Source organism: Canis lupus, chromosome 10, assembly GCF_003254725.2.
Source record: "Canis lupus dingo isolate Sandy chromosome 10, ASM325472v2, whole genome shotgun sequence".
Lineage (NCBI taxonomy): Eukaryota > Metazoa > Chordata > Mammalia > Carnivora > Canidae > Canis > Canis lupus.
In genome coordinates this window covers 61,527,811-61,552,504 of record NC_064252.1, presented here as the reverse complement: position 1 = coordinate 61,552,504, position 24,694 = coordinate 61,527,811, and the positions used below count along the sequence as shown (strand labels likewise).

Below are 24,694 nucleotides of genomic sequence, written 5' to 3'. Positions count from 1 at the left end.
GTACTGAAACATGGTATATTTGTATATATACATGGTGCATTATATACGTGCAAACATAGACAATTTCTACTTATTTTTCTCCTAGTTTTAGAGAAAAATGCACAGCGTTGTTGCTTAAAGCCAAAGATCCCACCGCCACCACCATCACAACCATTAACACCATCCAAGTACTTGTGCAAACCAACTTTTATGGTGGGGAAATTTTTTATGAAATGTAGATCTGTATGTTTTGTAAAAAAAAAAAAATGTGTTTGAAAAGATGCTGTTTTAGAAGGTAATACAGTCTGCTTTTCTCTATGTAGTAACAAATGATACAAATGATATGAGTCATGCATGGCTGCAAAGTCGGATGGGGGTGGGGGTTGATTCTACCCCAAACACGAAAAAGCAGCTTTCAGAGAAAAAGAAGCGTGGCATCTACGTTTGATTTCAGGAATGTGTTTTTATTTTGAAAGTTTGTGCAAACTAACCCATTGTGGAAAGAAGAAAAGAAAGGGGATACAGTGTCACGGAAAGGAAAGAACAAGATGCTGTAGGAGTTCAGCTAGAGAGGGGACTGGCATTTAGGTGGGAGAGGTAAAGTCGACCTAACCACCTTGGGAATGGTGTCTGCAGGGCAGGGCATGCGCCCTGAGACCAAATTTGAAGCCAGCTGTTTGTTTTGTTAAGTCCTAGGTAATCCTAGGTAACAAAGAGTTATTGTATGAATTTCACAAGTCCTCAAGTCCTGAGGGCTGGGCGGTGCAGGGGTTAGAAGCACCTCTTGTGCCACCCCCTCCCCAACACCAAGCTGGGCCTAAGCCTGGGTTAGGTCACAGATGGTAGAGAGTTTAGGGGGTTGGACTCAGGGTTTCGAGTCCCTACATGCTGACTGGGTGGGGAGAGCGCTCCTCATTCTGCTGGGGGTGCCTGGGGCCCACACCAGGGCGTGGGAACAGAGCCACCCCTGAAGGGAAGGGGAAAGAAGGGAGCGGGACAGTAGAGAGGAGGACCGAGGTGAGTGGCCAAGGTCTGCTGGCCTGGGAAAGAGTTTGGTTCTCTCTCTTCCACTGACCCTCACGAGGGCAGGGAGTTGGATTTGAGGGGTGGGAAACTAGGAGCCCGGGGCCTTCTCCCCTTCCTCCTGCCAAGGGAGGGTGTCTAGTTTGCTGGTGCCCATGCTGGCAGGACCAGTTTAGGAGTGACCAGACAAGGTATGTGGAAATGGGTTGTGGAGTTCCAGAAAGCTCTCTAGCAGAGCTGACCCCCAGGCTACTCCAGGTGCCTTAACCAGCCGCCCTTGGCTTTCAGAGCACTTAGCACTTACCTTGTGGCTTCCCTGCCGGTAGACCACAGGTAGACCACAGTCGAAGGCCTTGAAGGGGCCCCCTCCTGCTGCCCTCTAGCCAGGGCCTCCCCTTGGCCTGGGGTGAAGCCTGGATTCTGGGTTCGAGCCTTCTTCTGGAAGCCCTTCTGGGTGTACAGCGTGGTCAGCTATCATGCTAGGTAGGTAACTCATCGAGCCTGGGAGTAATGAAAACTCGCAGTGCTGTCGGACCTGGTAGTTTACATATGGCTTTTATATACGTCTGTCATCAGAGCCTCACAATCCTTTAAGGTACCGTTTTTTATGCTCATTTTACAGATAGGGAACCTAAGGCTCAAAGAAATGGAATGATTGGCTCAGAGCCGGAAGCTGGTAAATAGTAGAGCCAGGGGCCTGGTGTCAGACCTCGTTCTTCTAAATCCTGAGACTTAGATCACACGACTCTTTAGCATTGGTGACAATGGGGTTATTCCTTCCCATACCATAAAATGAAATAAAATAAGAGCCAGTAGGTGAGCTAATAGCCGATTTTAACTGTTTGATGCCTGGAGTTCCTATGCTTGGGGCCAGGTCTCAGTTTATTGCTCTAAATCAAAACAATCCCCGTGAATGCCCAATGAGGCTCTCAAATTGAGAAGTTGATTTTCGTCAGAGTAAATGAAGAATATTATTATATTTTACACGTCAATAAATCAATGTAGCCCTAATTTTGCCACGCAGGAAATCAATTCTGGTCTTTCTAAACCATCAAAGATGTTATGAACAAAGTAATTTCACAAATTATGGCAAGTAACACATTTATTGATGACTGCAGTTTAGGAATGGAGACTCTGTGAGCACCGTAATATAATATGGTGCACTGGCGTGAGCCGAGTGAAACACAGATTATATGGTGAAACTGTAATGCATCATTTGCTATTAGTGGACTGGTAATAATTACCGGTTTCAAAGCAGCTCTTTCGATGTAATCTTTCGTCTCAATCGTAACAGCCCTTCTCATTGACATTATGATTACACTAGCTGCCCTCATGATCTAGAATATCTAGTTGATAGGAATACTAAAATGCGATAGTGAAAACGGTATGTTGTATGCTCATTATAAGATAAAATGCCATCTTCTCTGACCCGGTGTGCGAGAGGAGAGGATAACGGCAGAGTGTGAACGTGTTGTAGCAGGAGCACATCACTGGCTCTGGAAACAACATTTTAGGAAGTTCAGAGCAGCAAAATAAAGCAGACTTTTCTCGTTTAAGCCTTTTGGAAAGGATGCAGGTGAGATCCGTGATGCAGTGCCGTCCACCTTTCCGCGCTCACCAGGGCCCGGCCTGCTCCCGGGGGGCCCGCGGAACCCACGTTGCTAACTACGGGCCCAGGCCTGGGAGGAGTCAGTAGGCTATTAGGAGCTGAAATATGATTTTATGGCATCTGGAGTGATGAAAGCGTTAAGGACTTGTTGTAGCTGACAAATCTCCTTTTTTACTTATCCAATTGGGATTGTCAGGCTAAATGTATGATAATAACACAGAGTCCTAGAGAGGCAAAGGAGAGAGCCACGGAGGGTCACGTTAGTTGGAACCAGATAGTTTTTTCCCTGCCTATTTAGGACCCAAGTCATTGTTCAACAACAACAAAAAATTTATGAAAATACTCTCAATGATGCTTTTTATTTCCCTTGGAAGAGAGGAGGCAAACAAAAATAGGCAGATAATGTGATCCTAATGTCAGCGTTTTCTTTCAAAATCTTTCTGCCTTTTTTTTTTTTTTCCCTCCCTCCACATTAGGCAAATGTTGGAAACCTAATTTTGGTATCTTATCATCTAATCTTGTTAAAGAGATTTACCCAGGAGTGGGATATATTGAGTGAGATTATAAATGCATTGTAAAGTAAATTACAAGGTCAGGGCAGGGAGTCCATTATTCAGACAAGTGCTTGAGCAAGGCTGGCTTGTTTTGGAATGCAAGTGTTTGGGGCTCCTGAGAAGACCCTGCCAGCTTTTCTTTCTGACTTGCTAAATGGAGGAATCATAATTGATTAATTCCTCATTCCCACTCTTTAGCTCCGCAGTGGATTTTTTTTTTTTTTTTTTTTTTTTTTTTTTTTGCTTTTAAAAAAGTTGCTGACAAACACTAGCTGGGGCCTTAAGCAACTGGTCTAGTCCCCCTTTGAAAAGGCGGGCTAAAGTTTATTCTCATTTGTGTTTTACGCACTGTCTTTTTTGGCATCCCTGGAAAGTTATCTATTTTTCTCATCCTTGTCCCTTGGCCACCAACATTTGTGCCCCCTTTTAATGCCGTGGTTGACTGGTAAACTGTTAGTTACTCCCTTGGTGTATATATATTTTTAAAATTTAGCTATCTCCAAAAATGAATGATTGTGAAGTCAAGCTGGCCCCTCTTTGCCAAAGTGGCATTTACCACTCTCGGGTTCTTTTCAGCGAGAGAGAAATAATGTGACTTAAGCAGGGCCCCTCTCCAGACGGCTTGGCTACTGGCCAAAGAGTTGACTAGCTGAACTGTATCTTTCTGTTTCTTTCTCAACTGGAGCTGAGGCTCAGCCGAGGGCGCAGGATGTTGTATAATTTGGTTCACGTTGTTAGCCTCTCAAAATAATGAGGAGGAGGATAGTGTAGCATTTCTCAGCCTGCTGCCCGTCATGGTGCTGGCTGCTTTAACTGTTCTTAAACTAGGATGCTGTGTCTGCTTAAGTTGGCACCAGCCACTCCTCCTAACTTCTCCAGACTTGCATTTGTTTGACTGGGGGGACAACTCCTAAAGATTTGATACGGCCTGTTGGTTAAATCCGAATTAAATTTCTCTTCTGAGATTTTTTTTTTTTTTTTTTTTTTGCACCGTCCCCTGAGATAAAAATGGGAGTCCCTGTACAGTGTCGTGGAACCAGAACTGGGACTCACGGATCCCCACACAGGCTGGGGATGTGATGGGAATGTTGCTAGGGTCTCTTCCACGGAATTATTTTATGAGTATTTTCTCATTTTGAACAATGTCAACAATTAGTGTGTTTCGGGCTAAGATTAAAAGCATCTCTAGGGCCACAGAGAACTGTGATGAGTTGACCTTCTCTTTTCCGATATGCCTATGAAATGATTGCCTATTCAGAAAGTTCACCTGCCACCCAGGGGAGAATAGAAGGATGGGATTTTAGGAAGCGGAGAAGTTTCCCTTCGGGTCACCTTATCCAAGTCCCTCCTCACTTAACAAATGAGGAAACGGAGGCAACAGAGATGACACATAGCTTGCCCCAAACCGCAGCTGGCAAAAAGACTGGAAAAGTTCAGATGGTCGCCCGAGGCTCTGCAGAATGCAGGGATCCTCATTCCCGAGCTTGAGCTGGTCCAGATTTTTCCGCTTTTGGAGACTGGATTTAAAATCCTCAGAACCGAATTGCAATGGCAGAAAGCCCGACGGGGCCAAATATTCGTTGGGCACCGGACCAGCAGGTGTGCCAGGCACCCGTCGAAGGCCCCTGGGAACACTAGGTCAGTGCGGGCTGAGGCCCTTTGGGGTCGAGTCAGGCTGGGGGTGGGGGGAGGGCGGGTGCAGGGCAGGCTGGAGGTGAAAGGTGAATAAGCGATTGGTAACGCCCTCCTCTGTGATTAAACATTGATGTTGGTGTTGTATTATTTTGCAGGTAAAGATGAGCCCAGCAGCTACACATGTACAACTTGCAAACAGCCATTCACCAGTGCATGGTTTCTCTTGCAACACGCACAGAACACTCATGGATTAAGAATCTACTTAGAAAGCGAACACGGAAGTCCCCTGACCCCGCGGGTTGGTATCCCTTCAGGACTAGGTGCAGAATGTCCTTCCCAGCCACCTCTCCATGGGATTCATATTGCAGACAATAACCCCTTTAACCTGCTAAGAATACCAGGATCAGTATCGAGAGAGGCTTCCGGCCTGGCCGAAGGGCGCTTTCCACCCACTCCCCCCCTGTTTAGCCCACCACCGAGACATCACTTGGACCCCCACCGCATAGAGCGCCTGGGGGCGGAAGAGATGGCCCTGGCCACCCATCACCCGAGTGCCTTTGACAGGGTGCTGCGGTTGAATCCAATGGCTATGGAGCCCCCCGCCATGGATTTCTCTAGGAGACTTAGAGAGCTGGCAGGGAACACGTCTAGCCCACCGCTGTCCCCAGGCCGGCCCAGCCCTATGCAAAGGTTACTGCAACCCTTCCAGCCAGGTAGCAAGCCGCCCTTCCTGGCGACGCCCCCCCTCCCTCCTCTGCAATCCGCCCCTCCTCCCTCCCAGCCCCCGGTCAAGTCCAAGTCGTGCGAGTTCTGCGGCAAGACGTTCAAATTTCAGAGCAACCTCGTGGTGCACCGGCGCAGCCACACGGGCGAGAAGCCCTACAAGTGCAACCTGTGCGACCACGCGTGCACGCAGGCCAGCAAGCTGAAGCGCCACATGAAGACGCACATGCACAAGTCGTCCCCTATGACGGTCAAGTCCGACGACGGCCTCTCCACCGCCAGCTCCCCGGAACCCGGCACCAGCGACCTGGTGGGCAGCGCCAGCAGCGCGCTCAAGTCCGTGGTGGCCAAGTTCAAGAGCGAGAACGACCCGGGCCTGATCCCGGAGAACGGGGACGAGGAGGAAGAGGAGGACGACGAGGAAGAGGAAGAAGAGGAGGAAGAGGAGGAGGAGGAGCTGACGGAGAGCGAGAGGGTGGACTACGGCTTCGGGCTGAGCCTGGAGGCGGCGCGCCACCACGAGAACAGCTCGCGGGGCGCGGTGGTGGGCGTGGGCGACGAGGGCCGCGCGCTGCCCGAGGTCATGCAGGGCATGGTGCTCAGCTCCATGCAGCACTTCAGCGAGGCCTTCCACCAGGTCCTGGGCGAGAAGCATAAGCGCGGCCACCTGGCCGAGGCCGAGGCCCACAGGGACACTTGCGACGAAGACTCGGTGGCCGGCGAGTCGGACCGCATAGACGATGGCACTGTAAACGGCCGCGGCTGCTCCCCGGGCGAGTCGGCCTCGGGGGGCCTGTCCAAAAAGCTGCTGCTGGGCAGCCCCAGCTCGCTGAGCCCCTTCTCCAAGCGCATCAAGCTCGAGAAGGAGTTCGACTTGCCCCCGGCCGCGATGCCCAACACGGAGAACGTGTACTCGCAGTGGCTCGCTGGCTACGCGGCCTCCAGGCAGCTCAAGGATCCCTTCCTGAGCTTCGGAGACTCCAGACAATCGCCTTTCGCCTCCTCGTCGGAGCACTCCTCGGAGAACGGGAGCTTGCGCTTCTCCACGCCGCCCGGGGAGCTGGACGGAGGGATCTCGGGGCGCAGCGGCACGGGAAGTGGAGGGAGCACGCCCCATATTAGTGGTCCGGGCCCGGGCAGGCCCAGCTCAAAAGAGGGCAGACGCAGCGACACTTGTGAGTACTGTGGGAAAGTCTTCAAGAACTGTAGCAATCTCACTGTCCACAGGAGAAGCCACACGGGCGAAAGGCCTTATAAATGCGAGCTGTGCAACTATGCCTGTGCCCAGAGTAGCAAGCTCACCAGGCACATGAAAACGCATGGCCAGGTGGGGAAGGACGTTTACAAATGTGAAATTTGTAAGATGCCTTTTAGCGTGTACAGTACCCTGGAGAAACACATGAAAAAATGGCACAGTGATCGAGTGTTGAATAATGATATAAAAACTGAATAGAGGTATATTAATACCCCTCCCTCACTCCCACCTGACACCTCCTTTTTTCACCCCCTTCCCCCCATGGCCCTCCAGCCCCACTCCCCTCTCGCTCCCCGCCCCGCCCCCACCCCCCCTCCCTCCTCCCTCCCTCCTTCCCTCCCTCCCTTCCCTCCCCCTGTAGGATTTTTTTCTAGTCCCCTGTGATTAAACAAACAATTACAAACAGAAGTAACGGAAGCTAAGAATATGAGAGTGCTTGTCACCAGCACACCTGTTTTTTTTTTTTTTCTTTTTCTTTTTTCTTTTTTTTTTTTTTTTTTTTTTCCTTTATGTTCTCACCGTTTGAATGCATGATCTGTATGGGGCAATACTATTGCATTTTACGCAAACTTTGAGCCTTTCTCTTGTGCAATAATTTACATGTTGTGTATGTTTTTTTTTTTTTTTTAAACTTAGACAGCATGTATGGTATGTTATGGCTATTTTAAATTGTCCCCGATTCGTTGCTGAGCAAACATGTTGCTGTTTCCAGTTCCGTTCTGAGAGAAAAAGAGAGAGAGAGAGAAAAAGACCATGCTGCATACATTCTGTAATACATATCATGTACAGTTTTATTTTATAACGTGAGGAGGAAAAACAGTCTTTGGGTTAACCCTCTATAGACAGAATCGACGGCACTGAAAGAAAATCTCTATGAGCTAAATGTCTGTCTCTAAAGGGTTAAATGTATCAATTGGAGAGGAAAAAAAACAAAGGCCTTGAATTGACAAATTAATAGAAAGACAAAACAAGTTTATTCTGTCATTTGGTTTTAAAAATATGAGTGCCTTGGATCTATTAAAACCACCTTGATGGTTCTTTCTACTTGTTATAAACTTGTAGCTTAATTCAGCATTGGGTGAGGTAAGGAAACTTAGGACCTAGCATATAATTCTATATTGTATTTCTCACAACAATGGCTACCTAAAAATATGACCCATTATGTCCTAGTTAATCATCATTCTCCCTTTAGTTTAATCTTATAAGCAAAACTGATTGTACCAGTATAAACGCTATTGTGCTCCTGGTGAGAGCTTAAAAGAAATGGGCTGTTTTGCCCAAAGTTTTATTTTTTTTAAAATGATGATTAAATTGAATGTGCAACGTGCAAAAGCCCTGGAATACAACTAAATACATTATTAGTAAGGAATTCATTTTATGAAGATGGCTTGTTTTAAATAACGTCTGTTTAAAAACGTTCTGGCACCAAAAGAAATAGATCCAGATCTACTTGGTTGTCAAAGGGACAATCAAATGATAAACTTTAAGACCTCGTAGACCATTTTTAAAAAGAGACTGACAATAAGGTTTGACAGAGGGTAACAGGAGAAAAATATGTGATCTTTTAGCACAACGTGGTACTATTTGCCATTTTAAACTAGAACAGGTGTATAAGCTAATATTGATACAATGATGATTAACTATGAATTCTTAAGACTTGTGTTTAAATGTGACATTCTTAAAAAAAGAAGAGAAAGAATTTTTAAGAGTAGCAGTATATATGTCTGTGCTCCCTAAAAGTTGTACTTCATTTCTTTTCCATACACTGTGTGCTATTTGTGTTAACATGGAAGAGGATTCATTGTTTTTATTTTATTTTTTTAATTTTTTCTTTTTTATTAAGCTAGCATCTGCCCCAGTTGGTGTTCAAATAGCACTTGACTCTGCCTGTAATATCTGTATCTTTTCTCTAATCAGAGATACAGAGGTTGAGTATAAAATAAACCTGCTCAGATAGGACAATTAAGTGCACTGTACAATTTTCCCAGTTTACAGGTCTATACTTAAGGGAAAAGTTGCAAGAATGCTGAAAAAAAAAAAATTGAACACAATCTCATTGATGAGCATTTTTAAAAAAAAAACTAAAAAAAAAACTTTGCCAGCCATTTACTTGACTAATGAGCTTACTTACTCGGACTCAACATTGCAAGCGCTGTGAATGGAAAACAGAATACACTTAACATAGAAATGAATGATTGCTTTCGCTTCTACAGTGCAAGGATTTTTTTGTACAAAACTTTTTTAAATATAAATGTTAAGAAAAAAAATTTTTTTAAAAAAACACTTCATTATGTTTAGGGGGGAACTGCATTTTAGGGTTCCATTGTCTTGGTGGTGTTACAAGACTTGTTATCCATTTAAAAATGGTAGTGGAAATTCTATGCCTTGGATACACACCGCTCTTCAGGTTGTAAAAAAAACATACATTGGGGAAAGGTTTAAGATTATATAGTACTTAAATATAGGAAAATGCACACTCATGTTGATTCCTATGCTAAAACACATTTATGGTCTTTTTTCTGTATTTCTAGAATGGTATTTGAATTAAATGTTCATCTAGTGTTAGGCACTATAGTATTTATATTGAAGCTTGTATTTTTAACTGTTGCTTGTTCTCTTAAAAGGTATCAATGTACCTTTTTTGGTAGTGGAAAAAAAAAAAGACAGGCTGCCACAGTATATTTTTTTAATTTGGCAGGATAATATAGTGCAAATTATTTGTATGCTTCAAAAAAAAAAAAAGAGACAAACAAAAAAGTGTGACATTGTACAGATGAGAAGCCATATAATGGCGGTTTGGGGGAGCCTGCTAGAATGTCACACGGATGGCTGTCATAGGGGTTGTACATATCCTTTTTTGTTCCTTTTTCCTGCTGCCATACTGTATGCAGTACTGCAAGCTAATAACGTTGGTTTGTTATGTAGTGTGCTTTTTGTCCCTTTCCTTCTATCACCCTACATTCCAGCATCTTACCTTCATATGCAGTAAAAGAAAGAAAGAAAAAAAAAAGGAAAAAAAAAACAAAAACAATGTTTTGCAGTTTTTTTCATTGCCAAAAACTAAATGGTGCTTTATATTTAGATTGGAAAGAATTTCATATGCAAAGCATATTAAAGAGAAAGCCCGCTTTAGTCAATACTTTTTTGTAAATGGCAATGCAGAATATTTTGTTATTGGCCTTTTCTATTCCTGTAATGAAAGCTGTTTGTCGTAACTTGAAATTTTATCTTTTACTATGGGAGTCACTATTTATTATTGCTTACGTGCCCTGTTCAAAACAGAGGCACTTAATTTGATCTTTTATTTTTCTTTGTTTTTATTTTTTTTTATTTGGATGACCAAAGGTCATTACAACCTGGCTTTTTATTGTATTTGTTTCTGGTCTTTGTTAAGTTCTATTGGAAAAACCACTGTCTGTGTTTTTTTGGCAGTTGTCTGCATTAACCTGTTCATACACCCATTTTGTCCCTTTATTGAAAAAAATAAAAAAAATTAAAGTACACAATGTAAGCTTCTTGTGTCCTCATTTGACACACTCTGTAAATTACTTTCAAGAAAATAACAGGTTTTAAGAGAAGGCCAGTCAGTCTTTTTCAGGATTATTTCTATGGGCATTTTGATGCGTGTATCATACCCTAAAGGAACATAAAGTGCTTACTATATTAAAATAGACATATCTCAAAACATGGAAATAGTTTTTAGATTTTATAGTTCTAGAATAATTTTCGAGAAATGGAAAGTGTTTTCAGTCTGATGTAAAAAACTTTCCCTTCATCTCTTAGCAGTAATCCATTCAGATATAAATGAAAAATTTACTGGTAATAGCATCTTGAACTTTTATTTCCTTTGGATTTTTTGCTGTTCTTGTTGTCTGAAAGTTCTTTTCTATTCTCCCTTCCCTGCCTTATACTAGAACATAATGTAAAAGAGGTGTTTTTTTTTTTTTAAATCAGCTTTCGTTTCCATATGAGTCTTTCTTTATCCCCCAAATAACCTCCCCCCCCCATAAAAATCCAGAAACGAAGGAAGGCATCAGGTTAACAGAGAGAGAGAGAGAGAGAGAAGTAACCAGTAGTTTAGCCAGATGTGGCAAATCTGTGGAATCAGCCACTGATTTCCTGAGATGCATGGTGGTTTGCCTTGTGATTCTGAGGTCCTAGGGGACCAGAGATGGGACAGATCTTTTAGGTGTTTTTATAGTTTGTTCCTGGCTGTTAGCAAATGAGGGTGGGGTGGGGTGGGGAATACCCTTCAGTGATCTTTTGCCCAACCAATAGATTTAAGAAATGAAACATAGTCTTTGAAAAGCAAGTTAGGTCCCTTATAAAAACCCCTCCTTAGAAATCTGTGTTGTCAGTTTTACAAATATTGCATGCTGCAGCATCTATTTGCTTTATTAAAACACATACTTCTGTGATACTGTCTCCCTGTTCCCAGTGTAGATGAATGGATACAACGTTGTTCTTCTTTTTGTAAAAACCCAAACAAAAGCTGTTCTGTTGTCTTCTTGTGGTAGCATTTTCGTTGCTCAGTCCTTATGCCCTGGTGCTGTGAGGTGGCCTTTTCATGTAATGCCTTTTATCTGAGGCAAGAATAGTTTTATCCTTCTAAAATACACAGAAAGTAGGTGTATTTTTTTTAAAGCCGGTTTGGGTGGGAAGCGGGGAGTGGAGGCAGAGAGGAATCCCGTAAGAGAGGGTTTGGGGCTGGGTACTAGGGCTGGGACGAGATGGATGTATCTGGCAGGACTTGGTAACTGGCAGTGAACTGAGAGGCGATATTTGTGTTTTGAATTAGGTTACTTCACAACTGAATCCAGCATACTGTTAAAGATAGAGGTAGTCCCCAGTGCCATGCCAGTTTTAGATGTGGCGACTTCTGCTCCACCATATTAAATGTCCATAAAACCACTGTATGTCCCTATTACTCTTTTATTAGGAGCTATGAGTGCAGCTGTGCAGGTTTTATATACAGTGTTCATTTTAATTTTTCAGTATATGATGCTCTTAGCATAATTAGGTTTTGCATCCTGACAGACAGAATTAATGGTGGATACTGTATACTTACTCGTATGTTCAAATTTCTTAAATCAAATGGGGACTGGGGAGGGGTGCAAACATCTGGTGATAAATCAAAGATCATGTTTGATTTACATGGTCCCAAAGTTAAATAAATTTATTGGGAGACACGTTCTTCAGGGTACTTAGTCTCCTGACTTACTGAAGCCCTCTTATAAAATATTATTTCTCAAGCCGAGTGAACAATGGGGAGCATGAAAACCTAGGCAACAAGAATATCACTTATAAATGGCATCTGTATCTGGAACCCCCAAAATTAAAAATCTTAATGTGAAATAACAAGAAACGTGGCCGACAGGGGATAAATTCATGATTTTTTTTAAATGAGGAAATACTAAGGACGTTAACATTTTTCCGAATTCTCCAGTTTATGTGATAACCCCTGATGTGTTGCTGCAATGTTCTCTACATACCTGAACTCTTAATGCTTAAATGTTTCTTTTTATCTTCATTTTGAGAACAATTCAATAAACAGGAGTACAGCAAATAACTATATCTCACCGATTTTAACTTAGAAACCCTCCCAGTGCATGGACTGCCTCTGTCCTGAGACCGGTTCCTACCTTCTCTTTGTCTAGGACCTACAAAAGGACCGAAGCCAATACATTTTAAAGGGGGCTAAGAAGTGGGGTGAACACTTGATTCTTCATTTGTACCAGCCGTGGCAGGAAGTGTGAAATAGTTGAGTTTTTTTTCCAGGGCATTCTGTGACAGAACTGTTTATTTAAATACCATTGTTGTATATGTAATAAGTACGTACTGTATATGTTCATAATGCTGGAAGCGAGAATTTGAAAGGAAGTGGCAGTGGGGGGTTAGATATCATTTCATTTGGAGAAATAAGGAAATGGAGTGGTTTATTCACAGACACTAAGTTTGTTAAAAGGTACTGGGATATTTCAGGCTTTCCTGAAAAGTTGTTGAGGAGCCTCAGGCCCCATCCTGTCCTGCTTTGAACACTTGACTCTCAGAGCTTGAGGGAGGAAATACTGAGTTTTCTTTCTTTCTTTTTTCCTTTTTTTTTTTTTTTTTGTTTAAACCTCTCTCGCCCTCTGTGCGCACACACAAACATGATTTCTTATGACTGTGCTGTAGTCGTGTGTTCTTCATTACGATTCTGTTACTCCATCGTTCCTGGGCCTGGTGTGTTCAAGAATGTACCCATCCCATTCTCTTTTCTTTTTCAGACAACTTCCCATTATAAAAAAGAAAAAAAAAGAAAAAGAAAAAGAAAAAAAAAGTGGGAATTTTGCCAGTGTGAGGATGGGATTGGCAGTGTTCTTTAAACCTGCTTGGAAAAAAAAAAATGTTCCTTAAAAGACTGTTAACTTTTAAAAGGCATGAAGCACTTAGCAAATTTTCTAAGTGTCTCCTAAGGGCCTGCCGCTTTCCCAATTAAGAATAAATGAACCCACGTTTAGAGAAACGGACATCAGAACACGTAGCCAGAATTGGGATTATGTACATTTATTCCAGGGCTGCTAGAGCCACCAATGGTAGACATGGGTCGTTGGGTGTGCACTTTTGCTTGCTGTCATCTTGTTATCCCATTAGCCCTCTGTTTCATTCAGTAGAACACATGGCCAGTGAATCAGCCTTTAGGGGGATGGGTCTGTTTCTCTCTCTCTCTCTATTTCCCAGTGTCATCTATGGTCGTGGGATGCGATTAATTCCTCCCTTTCACACGGGGAAAAGGAGACCAATTCAGGTCACCAGGGTCATTGTGCTTGAGAACCTAAGCTTGCCTGAACACAACTCCAACGGTTGATCCAAATACTGTTTTTCCTTTCTGTAAAGTGGCAAAGACTACTCAGAGGGAGGCGGATCTCAGGTCCTGGTGATTCAGCAGAAGAGGCAAATTAAGCGATTTCCCCAAAGTCTACCCGGGGCCGCAGGACCCGCCCCGCCCCGCCCCCGGCGCCCCCAACCCCACCGGGGGGCTGCGCTCCTCGACCCGGGGTGAGCCGGTGGCCCAGGCCCAGGCCGGATTCTATCTGTCAGGGCTTTGGATGTCGCTAGCAGGTCGGACAAAGGGGTGCGGTGGGGGTGTCAGCTAGACGGGCCGCAACGACAGTGCCAGGGCCGGACTGGGAACGGGGTTCCCCAGAGCCCACCTGGAACACAGGCGGCCCCTCAGCCCGGGTCTCCACTGCGCAGGGGAATCCGGGAGAGCAGCTGAGCTCCAGCCCCTGGGCCTCCTGCGGCGCCAAGTCGGGGGAGAGGAGGCCCCAGGCCCGGCTTCGGGTCGCCATGGCAACGAGCCCTGGAATGCCACCGTGGTGGCCCTCTTCCTCGGCACATCCGGACTCCCAGTTCTGCTGCTTCAAGTCACTGTGCACAGCAAGGGAGGACCCCCGGAGGACAATAAGCACTCCCTTCTTCCCTTCACCATTGCCTTGCCCCCTTACCAAAAAAGAAAAAAAAAAAAAAAAAAAAGAAAGAAAAGAAAACTGCATGTTTGAAAGAAAACTACAGGCAGTTTTTGGTGCCATTTGGGAGCAACTATTTTGGGTTCTGGTTTCCTCTTCAGAGATTTGTTCGCCTCTTGTAAATCGTTGGCTGCTTTGACGTTGAACTTGATGACATTTCATGTTTTCGTTGTGCTGCTTTCACATCAATTTTGAGTTTCTGTTTCTTTATAATTTTATTATTATTTTAAGGAAATGTCCCCCTTCCCTCCTCCCCCGACCCCCCCTGTTCTCCTCAACCAAAGGACTGTTTCCTACTCAGTTTTCTCAGTCGTAAGGGCAAGTGTTTCCTCCCAGGTGTGTCCCCAGTTTATTAGGACAATCATACGAGATCCAGAGATGTGGTAGCGGGTCTGGGGCCGTGGCGGGGGGAGGCCGGGAGGGGGAGGCCGGAGATCTGGGGTTGGGGGGGGATTGGGTTTGAAATGGTGTTTAAGATGCCAGTGGCTCAACCTGTGGTGGATTTAAGTCGTAAATTTAAAAAGCTAGTTAGAGAACAGAAAATCACTGGGCCAAGTCACACCTGTACTTTTTTTTTTTCCCTCCTCTGTCTCCAACCTCTTTCTAGGTTCTTCACACACCCCCATTCGGCGTAGTACCCAGAGAGCTCAAGATGTGTGGCAGTTTTCGGATGGAAGCTCGAGAGCCCTTAAGTTCTGAGAAAATTTGAAGCCCCCAGGGGCGGGGTGGACGCGAGCCGCCCAGCCGACATCTGCGTGGTCTGTCATCCTGCTAGTTTGTGATGTTTTCTGACAGTAGCCTCCAAGAAGCCGTTGTGCGAAGACAGAGTCCTGCAGAGTCCTTCCTGCCCGGGCCTGCAGTGCCATTTTATTTATATTTTTTAATAAAAAGTAAAAACAAAAAAACAGACCCACATTGGAACAGTGAAATCAGTCCCGTATAGAGGGCGCATGGACCATCGCTGTCCTGAGTGACGTCCTGGCCCTTTGGAAACCAGCCAACCTAATTACCTGTATTGTGGAAATGAGCATGAGTCCCCCAACCCCTTGTTTCTATACATTCTATGTTGTCTTTTAAAAAGTGTGCTTAACATTGAACACAATAAATGTTGGAGCTTTAGGTGGTGTTTGCTTGTTCTTTAATTATTAATGCTTATAAGACAGTGCAGCTGCTTATGACTTTGTATCTCTGTACCCGTCTCCTGCAGACATCCATTGGGTGGGCCAGAGGAGCAGATTTGAGGAATGGGTAGGAGGTGTAGGAGGGGAAAGAGGTTACTGCTTATCAGATGGCATAAATTTTCAAGGAGAATCAAAATGCAAAACCTGGGAATAAATCATAGCAATATCATAATTAATGTAGTAGTAGTGTTGCTGTTTATTAATGCTGAAGTGTGGTTTTCCTAACTGTCTGACTTATAATTTGCATACCATTAAATAATGCATAATATGGCACGCTGAATTCTGTTTTTCAAATATATGCTTTTGGTGGCTACCATGCAGGATTTGAATTTGTCTTTTAATTTAGCTCAAGAAAGATAACGTCACTGGGTTAGTGGTAAATCCCAAAGAAGGTGATAAATGTCAGCAGTGGCTTATTAAATATTCTAATTTTAGGTTCCCAAACCTTTAGCAAATATATCTTAATACAGACAAACAAACACACATAAAACTTCTTTATTACTTACATTACTTATATCAGGAAATTTGGGGCAGATTTTATACGGGGGAAGACTGTAGGAGGAAAGAGGTTCACATCAGAACACACAGTTATAATTGTGACGTCCATTCCTCAGAAATTAGTGGCACAAGTAAGTTAGGTCTACAAACAGGTGCTAAAAATCCCTTCTGGTCCAGTTAATTTGCAAAGAACTTTTCTCAATTTGGTGTTTTCTATTGCCTGGAGAACCAGAAGAGAACTAGAAACAATATAGCATATTAAAATAGGTTTATAAATAATAGAACTCAGACACCTGTGTATTAGAGATTTACATATTGGCTGTGAACCTAAGTGGGGAAAATCTTACCCACTCACCACCCTCTGGCTAGATTACCTAGCCTAGTGAGAAGATAGCAAAAATAATTGGCATCTGGATTCTTTCCTGCTTATTCATCATAAATAATGACTTCTTACAGTTAGACTTTACACAGTGCTTTCATGGACCTTATTTCATCTGATCCTCGACGGAACAGGTCTCACAACTTCCACTTTGTGGGTGAGGAGACTGAGGCTCACCAGGGTTAAGGGCTTGCCAGAGGCCACAATTGCTGGGGGTGGGGAGGTGGGGGGTGAAGCCAGGCGTTCTGGTGTCTAGTCCAGAGCTGATTTCACTGAACTCTGTAGCTGATCAAAGAAAGCGTCTGTGCCAGCACATAAATCGTAAATGTTCATAAACGCACACACGTCTGGCTCACACACACATACACAGATTGTGGATATCCATAGGTAAAGGCACAAGAAATTGTCCCTTCCTATCAACAGCCCTGTGCACTGTGGGGTGGGGGGAGGGGGTGCTTGGAGCAAGGGCCCCTTTTGCCATCTTTCCCCGGGGAAAATGTTTTTCCAAGACGGATAACAACCCTGATTGACTCGGTGGCCTTGATGAGTTTTTGAGAGTTCCTCTCACCTAGGTGAGTTGGGACTTCCAGACAAGAGTTATTTGGTGGAGAAACACTCTCCCTGCCCCATGCTCTGCCTCTGTGTTGTTGAAACCTGAGACCAATAGGGATTCTGTGACAGCATCCTCTCTGAATGTGCTAAGCTCCTTGCTGATACTTAGAAAAAGTGACACCATTTCCAAAGGGAGACTCGACTGAAATAGAACAGTCGAGTAACTGGTAACTTGGTACCAAGGCCTTGGTAACTGCACTTGGTGTTTGCTACACTTTCATCTCTGGTCTACATTTCTGCCTCTACCTCTTTTTTGTCTTCTCAGTGTCAGAAAGTAAATGGGTAATTATAAATTATTAGTTAATAGTAAATAATTGGATCCATTATAAATACATGGATATCTCCAGAAGTGAGATTTTTGTTTTTTGAGGGGGCAGGGATGGAGAGAGGGCATGGGTAAAGGATATCTTTTCTTCCTTCCCCTTTTGGGAAAAAAAAAAAAAAGAAGAAGAAGAAGCCTCATTAAAAAAAGAAAAGACCATTTCTTTCCCCCATATCTTTTTAGTTGAAAGAGAATAAAAGTTCATTTTGGAAATTCATTATGAGATGACGGTGTTGTGCTAGGGCTAGAACTTTTGAAAATCCACACAGGATTGATGATTTGGGAAGACATCTCCATGTATGATATATCAAGGTCGTGGTTATCCGTGAATGGTGGAAGCCGAAGAAGGGACTGACAAATCTGATCGGGGTCCTCACTGTGCCCTCTCCTGAGAGTGAAACTTCAAACTGCAGAGAGATTAATTGGTTGCCCAGCATGTATTGAGCATGGATTAGAGGACACAGTCTTGGGTGCTCGGGAGGGTGGGGACCAAACACGCAGGACATTGTTCTTACCCTCCCAAGCCTGGTCTATGAACATTAATTCTTTTTTTTTTTTAATTTTTTTTATTTATTTATGATAGTCACACAGAGAGAGAGAGAGAGGCAGAGACACAGGCAGAGGGAGAAGCAGGCTCCATGCACCGGGAGCCCGATGTGGGATTCGATCCCGGGTCTCCAGGATCGCGCCCTGGGCCAAAGGCAGGCGCCAAACCGCTGCGCCACCCAGGGATCCCTATGAACATTAATTCTGCGGTCTGTCCAGATTGTCACACTAAACAAAAAGATTTGGTTAGACTTTGAGTCTGTGATGGCAGAAACTTAGTAGCTCCTGTGGCACCTAGCACCCAGCCTTTTGATAGTGATAGGAAACTAAATGATTGTAGCAAAAACTCGTGGTAGTTTAAAGAAACATTTAGGCAAGGAGCACAAGCTTGGATTCTACTGAGGTCTAACTGAGTGCTCCAGACCTTGGCAGAATGTTTCCTGGGCACTTTTGCTTGGAGTTTTCAATGACTTTTGTATTAGAGTCAAGCCTTGCAAGAGGTGAAGAATATCTTTTTTTGTGTGCACTGTCATGATTTTCTTTTTTCTGAGAGCTAGCTGAGATTAATGTTGAAGATGATTAGTAATATTGACACATTTTCCCTCTGCATTAATGTTTATTTCTATCAAGAATTCTTTTTTTAATTTTTTTTATTTTTTAAGAATTCTTATTCTACAAATCAGTGTCTCCAGAGAGTAGCGGTAGAGAGGATCAGAATTGAAGTATTTTGTAGGCTGGTGTCTCTCTTCTTCCATGCCATATAGCTTTGGCTCCTTTTGGGGTATAGTGTGAGGAAAGAGATCCGAGGAATTTACAGACTGGTTGTCAAGTCAATTTGAAGTCCATTTGGAAGTTCAGGAACAACGAATGTTGCAAGCACACCTTCCTTCTTCATGGACCCATTCTGTGTGAGTTCTTAACCAACAGGGAAGCAATAACGCTATTTCATTTCTCTGAGTCTCTAACAGAGACGTCACTCCTCAGTTTGCACTCCCTCAGGGTTACATCAAGACAAAGAACTTCACACTTCCAGCAAAATCGAGAAACATAATTGTTTTCCTTCCTATCTTAGAGTAATTAAGACACCTTCTTGTTGAATCACGTTACTTTTCCCCTGGCTTTATATTTTTAAGAATGTTCTCAGAAAATACCTAAGGCTTATAGAAGAACACTTTTATAGATATGAAAGAATCAATTTTCCTAGCGACTCTAGAAAGGTGGGCCAAGAACAGATGAGAGTTGAAGGGAACCACAGCAATGATTCATTTTACAGATCAGGGCAGCAGAATCTCAAAGATTAAGTGAAGGATCTAAGATCACACAGCTTGGGGGAAAAATAAAGTGAAAGCCAAGCTCTCGAAACCACATAGTTAGTGGCTGAGTCAGAACTGGAACTCAAGCCTCCAGCTCCTGTGCAAAGGAATTCGAGCGGCAAATCTCTCCCTTGTGACCTACTAAATTCAGAAGCAAGAGTGGCAGAAAAGTGTGCATTACGGAAGGTTTTAAGAATAAAATCAAAAGCTTGTTTTGGTGCCAGTCCTAGTGGGGAGCATGTGAGCATGTCCCATATTTCAAGGGTTTCTAAGCAGCATCCCGATGGCAGAGAACATTTAGGTCACTACCTGGAAGCATTCCTCCTTTAATTCACCCCTCCGATGGTAGAAATAAACTTAGGGACCGAGAATTGCTGCGAGACAGCTTTTAAAGTTAAAAGGGCATAAAAAAGAGCTACTCATCAAACCAAATTCATCTCGAATGACTTAAATAGATTTCACAATCTGTTCCATTCTCTAGACAGGATTTAAGAGAAACACCCACTTAATTTGAATTTCAAGGCCGCATCACATCCTGTTAGAGAATCCAAATAGCCAATAGCATGACCTGAATCTTGTTACTGGGGATATTTAATTTTGAGGTCAAAGGTCGCCAAACAGCAATGAACTACAGGGAGGATCAACTGAACCCGTGTAGAGCTCCGGGCCGTGAAGACTATTCACTTCCATACCCCAGTTAGGCCGCTCATTCTTTCTCCGTGCAAGATGAAATCCTACTCATTTCCCCCCTTCGATCAGGGGTTCCTGGCTCTGTTTAGAGACGTACAAATCCCGCCTCACCCTTTATTAGATCTACTGTGTTCAGCTCTTCAGCTGCCCGTTCTTTTCTGGCCAGCCGTCCTTTGATTCGCATTCACTTCTTTGAATGGACGTGGGTTGACTTTGAACGTCTCCGGGCTTGATAGGGCCGCACTTGTGTGCAGCAGCTGTTTAGAGCCCAACCGGGCAAAGTCATCCCTGAAATAGGAGCGCGGGACAGCGGGGAGTCTCCCCCCCCACCAATCAAGTATCCCTGTTGAGGATGGTCTGCGAGGAAGTAACTTGCCTGATTCTTGGTCCCTGGTGCTAGTCCCCTGAATTTCCAAAACCCCTACTGCAGAGGAGCAACTTCTGCTCCTCTCTCCCGGGTGACTTGTCCCCTCTCCTCAGACACAGAGAAAGCCAGCTGAGAGGAGGGCGGAGATGGGCTTCCTATGGGCTCCCAGGTCTGCAGAGTTGCTCAGGCCCCTGTCACAGAGCACCCCATTGTTTACCTGTTGCTTGCCTCCCCACACAAAGGGGAAAAACCAGAATGCAAATCCTCTGCCTCAGAAATTCACTCGAAGCTCAGAACTCTGAACATAAGAGATTCCCCTTTAAAGCGGTCCCCTTTGTGTGGATTTGCCTGTAGCTACGACGCCTTATTTGTGGAGTTCTTTTTATTTTTTAGCTTCTTTGAGAGGACATTTTCTTTTCCCTCTGACAGGATGCTGTACTTCGGATGGCCCCCCAGGGGGTTAGGATCAGGCTTATCTCTGAGTCAGCATCTCCCGGCTGTGATTCTGGCTTTATTTTTGCCAGTGGTCACCCACCTGGAGGGATGGGCCTTTCTCTGCACTTGACCCTACACGAGGCCCACTCCTCCATCTAGGAAAAGGAAGGGCACACCCTGCTCTCTGCCTCCTACACCAGCAGCACACAACAGTCACAGTTGTGCCACCCAAATGCTCCAGACTCTGTGTTGGATTGGAGATGTTGACATCCAATCTTAAAGACTATGCTATGCGCAAGTGGGTTGGGCTTTTCCTTATTTTTAGTTAGCGAACCCATTTTCTTAATAACGTTATGGCACAGAAAAAAAAAAGTTGCAGTGATTTTTGTTTGAGACCTAAAGCTGTCATCGTATTTCAAAAATGCTCACATTTTGGAAACAGTTACCTTTGCAGTGCTTGGGGTGCGTTGTATTGCTTTGGTTCACCTGAAGGTTGGCGGTCCCTCTCTACTCCTTGCACTGATGGTGGGTAGCACTGGAAGACCTTGGACACCTCCCTGAAAGGTGGCAAAGCACCACACACCTGTTGCCTAAAGATAAAGATCCAGGACATGTCCAAAATGTGATCTCTATAGAACACTGAGCCCTTCTTAGCTGGCCAACTGCCTGGACCTTGGTAAAGAGCAAAATATAGGTTAAAAGAAAAATAATATTAGCTAATGCTTTTACAGAATTTCCTATGTTCTGGACATAGTGATAAGAGCTTTCCATGCACATTCTTATTTCTTCTTCATAACCATCTTGTGGGGTAGCTGCTATCATTTTTCTCATTTTAGCAAAGCCTAGAGAGACTACACGACATATCCACAGCTAAACTACTGGCACGGTCACATATGACTCCAGAATCCTCACTCTTCACCTCTACGTGTTGACTTCCAGGTTCTGTCTCATTCTAGAATTTTGTCATCATATAGGATGACACGGTGGAGGGTTCCCTATGAAAAACAGTGATGATAATGCTAATTAAACTGATTACAAAGCATACTCAAAGTGGCGTTGCCTTCAGGATTCTGCTCTTGCTAACTATTGAGCAAGATTGATATCAGTATATCTTCTAGCACTTGCATTTCTGTCTGTCCTCCGCACTGGGAGGACCAGTTCGATTTTGTGAGGCCTAGCCGAGAAATTCACTCATGCGTCTTCTCCACCTGCAGTAGGGCTCATTCATTTGTTCAATCAACAAATATTTATTAGGTCCCTGCTATATGCAACCTACTGAGCTAAGTGCTGGGGAAAGGAGGCAGAGTTAAAGGGCACAGTTACTGCCCGTCAGAAATTGCCACCAGTGGAGAATTAAATTAATTAGAATCCTACTGAACAACTAGTTAAGCTGACGTGGTGAGAACAGTGGGCCTTTTTAAATGCTAATACATAATTCACTTTGCCAAAGTAGACAACAAGCAAGGGGCTTCAGCACTCTCCAATGAATGGGGATGTTATTCTTTATACCTTATCAGTAGGACATACTTAAAAGTTGCATTTGTTTTTCAAATGGTGCAGATGAGTGTACACTGATGTTTCCTCATGTAGTTTGTCCAGTCCTTCTTGTAAATAACGATAGCAGATAATTCAGAAGGGGAGTAGCCATAGAAACACAGTTTCTTGTCCCGTGAATCGAAGATAAGTGTTATCTATCTCCTATATATCTCGTGTGTATATCCTATATAAGGCATAAGTCCATGTATTTCCACCCTCTGAGCTGACCTGTGACAGATTACCTGCTGCTAATTCATTTTAAGTGAAACATGGCAAAGAAATCTCTACTTCTCCTACGTGCAGTCCTACGCTCTCTTTCAGAATATCAGCATAGGCCAAATTTGTTTTCCCCACCTACAGTGTGCAAGGTGGTGATCTAGGCACTGTGGGCAACTATAAATAATTGTAAGACCCAAGCCCTGTCCTCAAAGGGATTATAGTCAGTCCCATTAGGAGGGCAAAATTAGAAGCATAAAAGCAGGTAATTAACAATGAAAGGGTGGAATATGATTAATTCAGCAATGAGAGATACAAACTATAGGAATATGAAGGAAGAGGATTCCTCTGGGGCCCACAAAGATGCTGGGCTTTTAGTTGGTCATCAAAGGCAGGCCAGGATTTAGATCACAAAGAGAAAGAAAGGATGAGGGCAAACCAGATCAAGGCAGTGCTGTGGTGTGTGGAGGGCAGTGGCTAGATCACAGTGGCAGGAAAAGCTTGGTTTATGAAAATAATGGAAGCCATAATGGGAAGCCAATTATGGAGGCTCTTTAATGATAAGGTGAAGGAGCTTGTACCATAGTCAATACATAGTTTTTCAAAATCGTGTCCATAGAAAAGTTCTAGGAAGAGTGTAGCGGAGTACGGAATGGACTGAAGAGGAACTCACAGGTGACCAGGAGACCAATAGAAAGCTGATCTTTGAAGGTGTAGACAATTTCCTGGAGGGAGGACTCTGCCATAAGTACAGTATTTGGGTCAAGCTAGGTAGTCACCTTCACGGCATGCAAGCACACAGTGATGCCATTATTTGATGGTATATCTAAATTCCCCACTTGCCCTGGTCCAGATCCACCCCAGAATGCCTATGGAAGCCAACAAAAGATCTGCCTATGTGTTGACTGTTGTTAGAAGCCCACACAATGAGGAGCTTAAAGATAAAGACCTTGAGACCCATTTCCTAGAGATGGACTGTTTTTACAGTACAAAGGGAACACATCATGTCTCATCAGGCATTTAACACTTTAGCAGAAAGTCTCAAGCACAATGATAAACTTAGCTGGAAAAAGAACAGAAAACTAGAAGAGTTTTGTAATTCAGTGGGCTCCAAGGATTTCCTTTTTTGAGGGGGGAAAAAGATTTAAGTTTTTTTTTTTTTTTTAGTTCTCTTGACTGTTTAAAAGTAGGAATTACGTTGCTTTTTTTCTTTACAGTATGATTGTTGATACATGCCAGATACTGTAATAATGCAATTTTATTGTCATCTGGGCACAGCACTAGATGAATTTCATAATGAAGGCATGAAGAGAAAGTAAGCAAGCATGTTTATGCAGAATCAGAGAAATGCTCTCTACACCAAAGTGAGGCTGACCAGGCTAGGGCTTCACTCTCTTGGAGCTTAAACTTAAAAAAAAAAAAAAATTAAATTAAAAAAAAAAGAAAAAAAAGAGAGAGAGAGAGAGAGACCTTTGGGTTTTTGTATGGCAGTCATATCATCTGATCGCCTTCCACACCTCCCTTCCCCCTGGCTCCTGTTCTGTTCTTCCTGGGAGCAGGATTGGTCTACGACTGTTCAGTGTCCTAAATCAGGACATTTAAGGCATACAAAGAATTTGTTTTTGACACTGGGTTGCAAACTCTCCATTTCACCCTGAGTTTCCTTGAGCCTCCTGTGACCTGTCCACAGCCCCGAGCCCCAGGGCCGGCCCCTCCTCTCAGGGGGATTGTCGAGGACGTAAACACAAGCTAAAGATCAGCCACGAGTGAGTGGCTACGAGTCGCCCAAGGGGCTCAACACACGTGGAAACAGTCCCCCGAGGCGTGGAGACACTTTGACCTTACAGGTAGGGCTCGATTTCCCTCCCGCTGAAATAAAGAAATAAAGTCTTTTTTTTTTCCTTTATTAAATATTTCATTTATTTATTCATGAGAGACACAGAGAGAGACCACACAGAGACAGAGACAGAGCCCCAGGCAGAGGGAGAAGCAGGCTCCATGCAGGGAGCCCGATGTGGGACTCGATGCGGGGACCCCTGGGTCACGCCCTGGGCTGCAGGCGTTGCTAAACCGCCGAGCCGCCCGGGTGCCCCCGTGAAATAAAGTCCAAGTGAAGAGTTAAGCATCCCCCATAGAGCCTGACGTGGGACCAGGAGGAAGGGAAGGCCTCTGAGATGAAGTCTGTGGAGCAGAAGGCAGGGCTGAGCTGCCCCTCTCCTGGGAGCACCGGGCTCGATTCACACTCGGGGGGGGGGGGGGGGCACACAACAGTCACGAAAGCGCCTCCTCATCCGCAGTTTTGCTTCCCGTAGT

At 44.2% G+C, this 24,694-nt stretch overlaps 1 protein-coding gene across 15 annotated transcripts in view; it reads left to right on the top strand.

Annotated features, from left to right (window-relative positions):
* BCL11A (BAF chromatin remodeling complex subunit BCL11A) overlaps positions 1-15,405 on the top strand; it is a 102,400-nt gene extending 86,995 nt beyond the window's left edge. For 9 of the 15 annotated variants that reach the window (XM_049115556.1, XM_049115557.1, XM_025468316.3 and 6 more), the window contains 2 exons: positions 4,956-6,978; positions 14,894-15,405. In XM_049115556.1, the coding sequence (XP_048971513.1) occupies positions 4,956-6,976 (2,021 nt within the window). In that variant the 3' untranslated portion in view covers positions 6,977-6,978; positions 14,894-15,405. The remainder of the gene's footprint in view (positions 1-4,955; positions 6,979-14,893) is intronic. The other 6 variants (XM_049115562.1, XM_025468362.3, XM_035695900.2 and 3 more) reach the window with 3 other exon arrangements.
* The last annotated feature ends 9,289 nt before the right edge of the window (positions 15,406-24,694 follow it).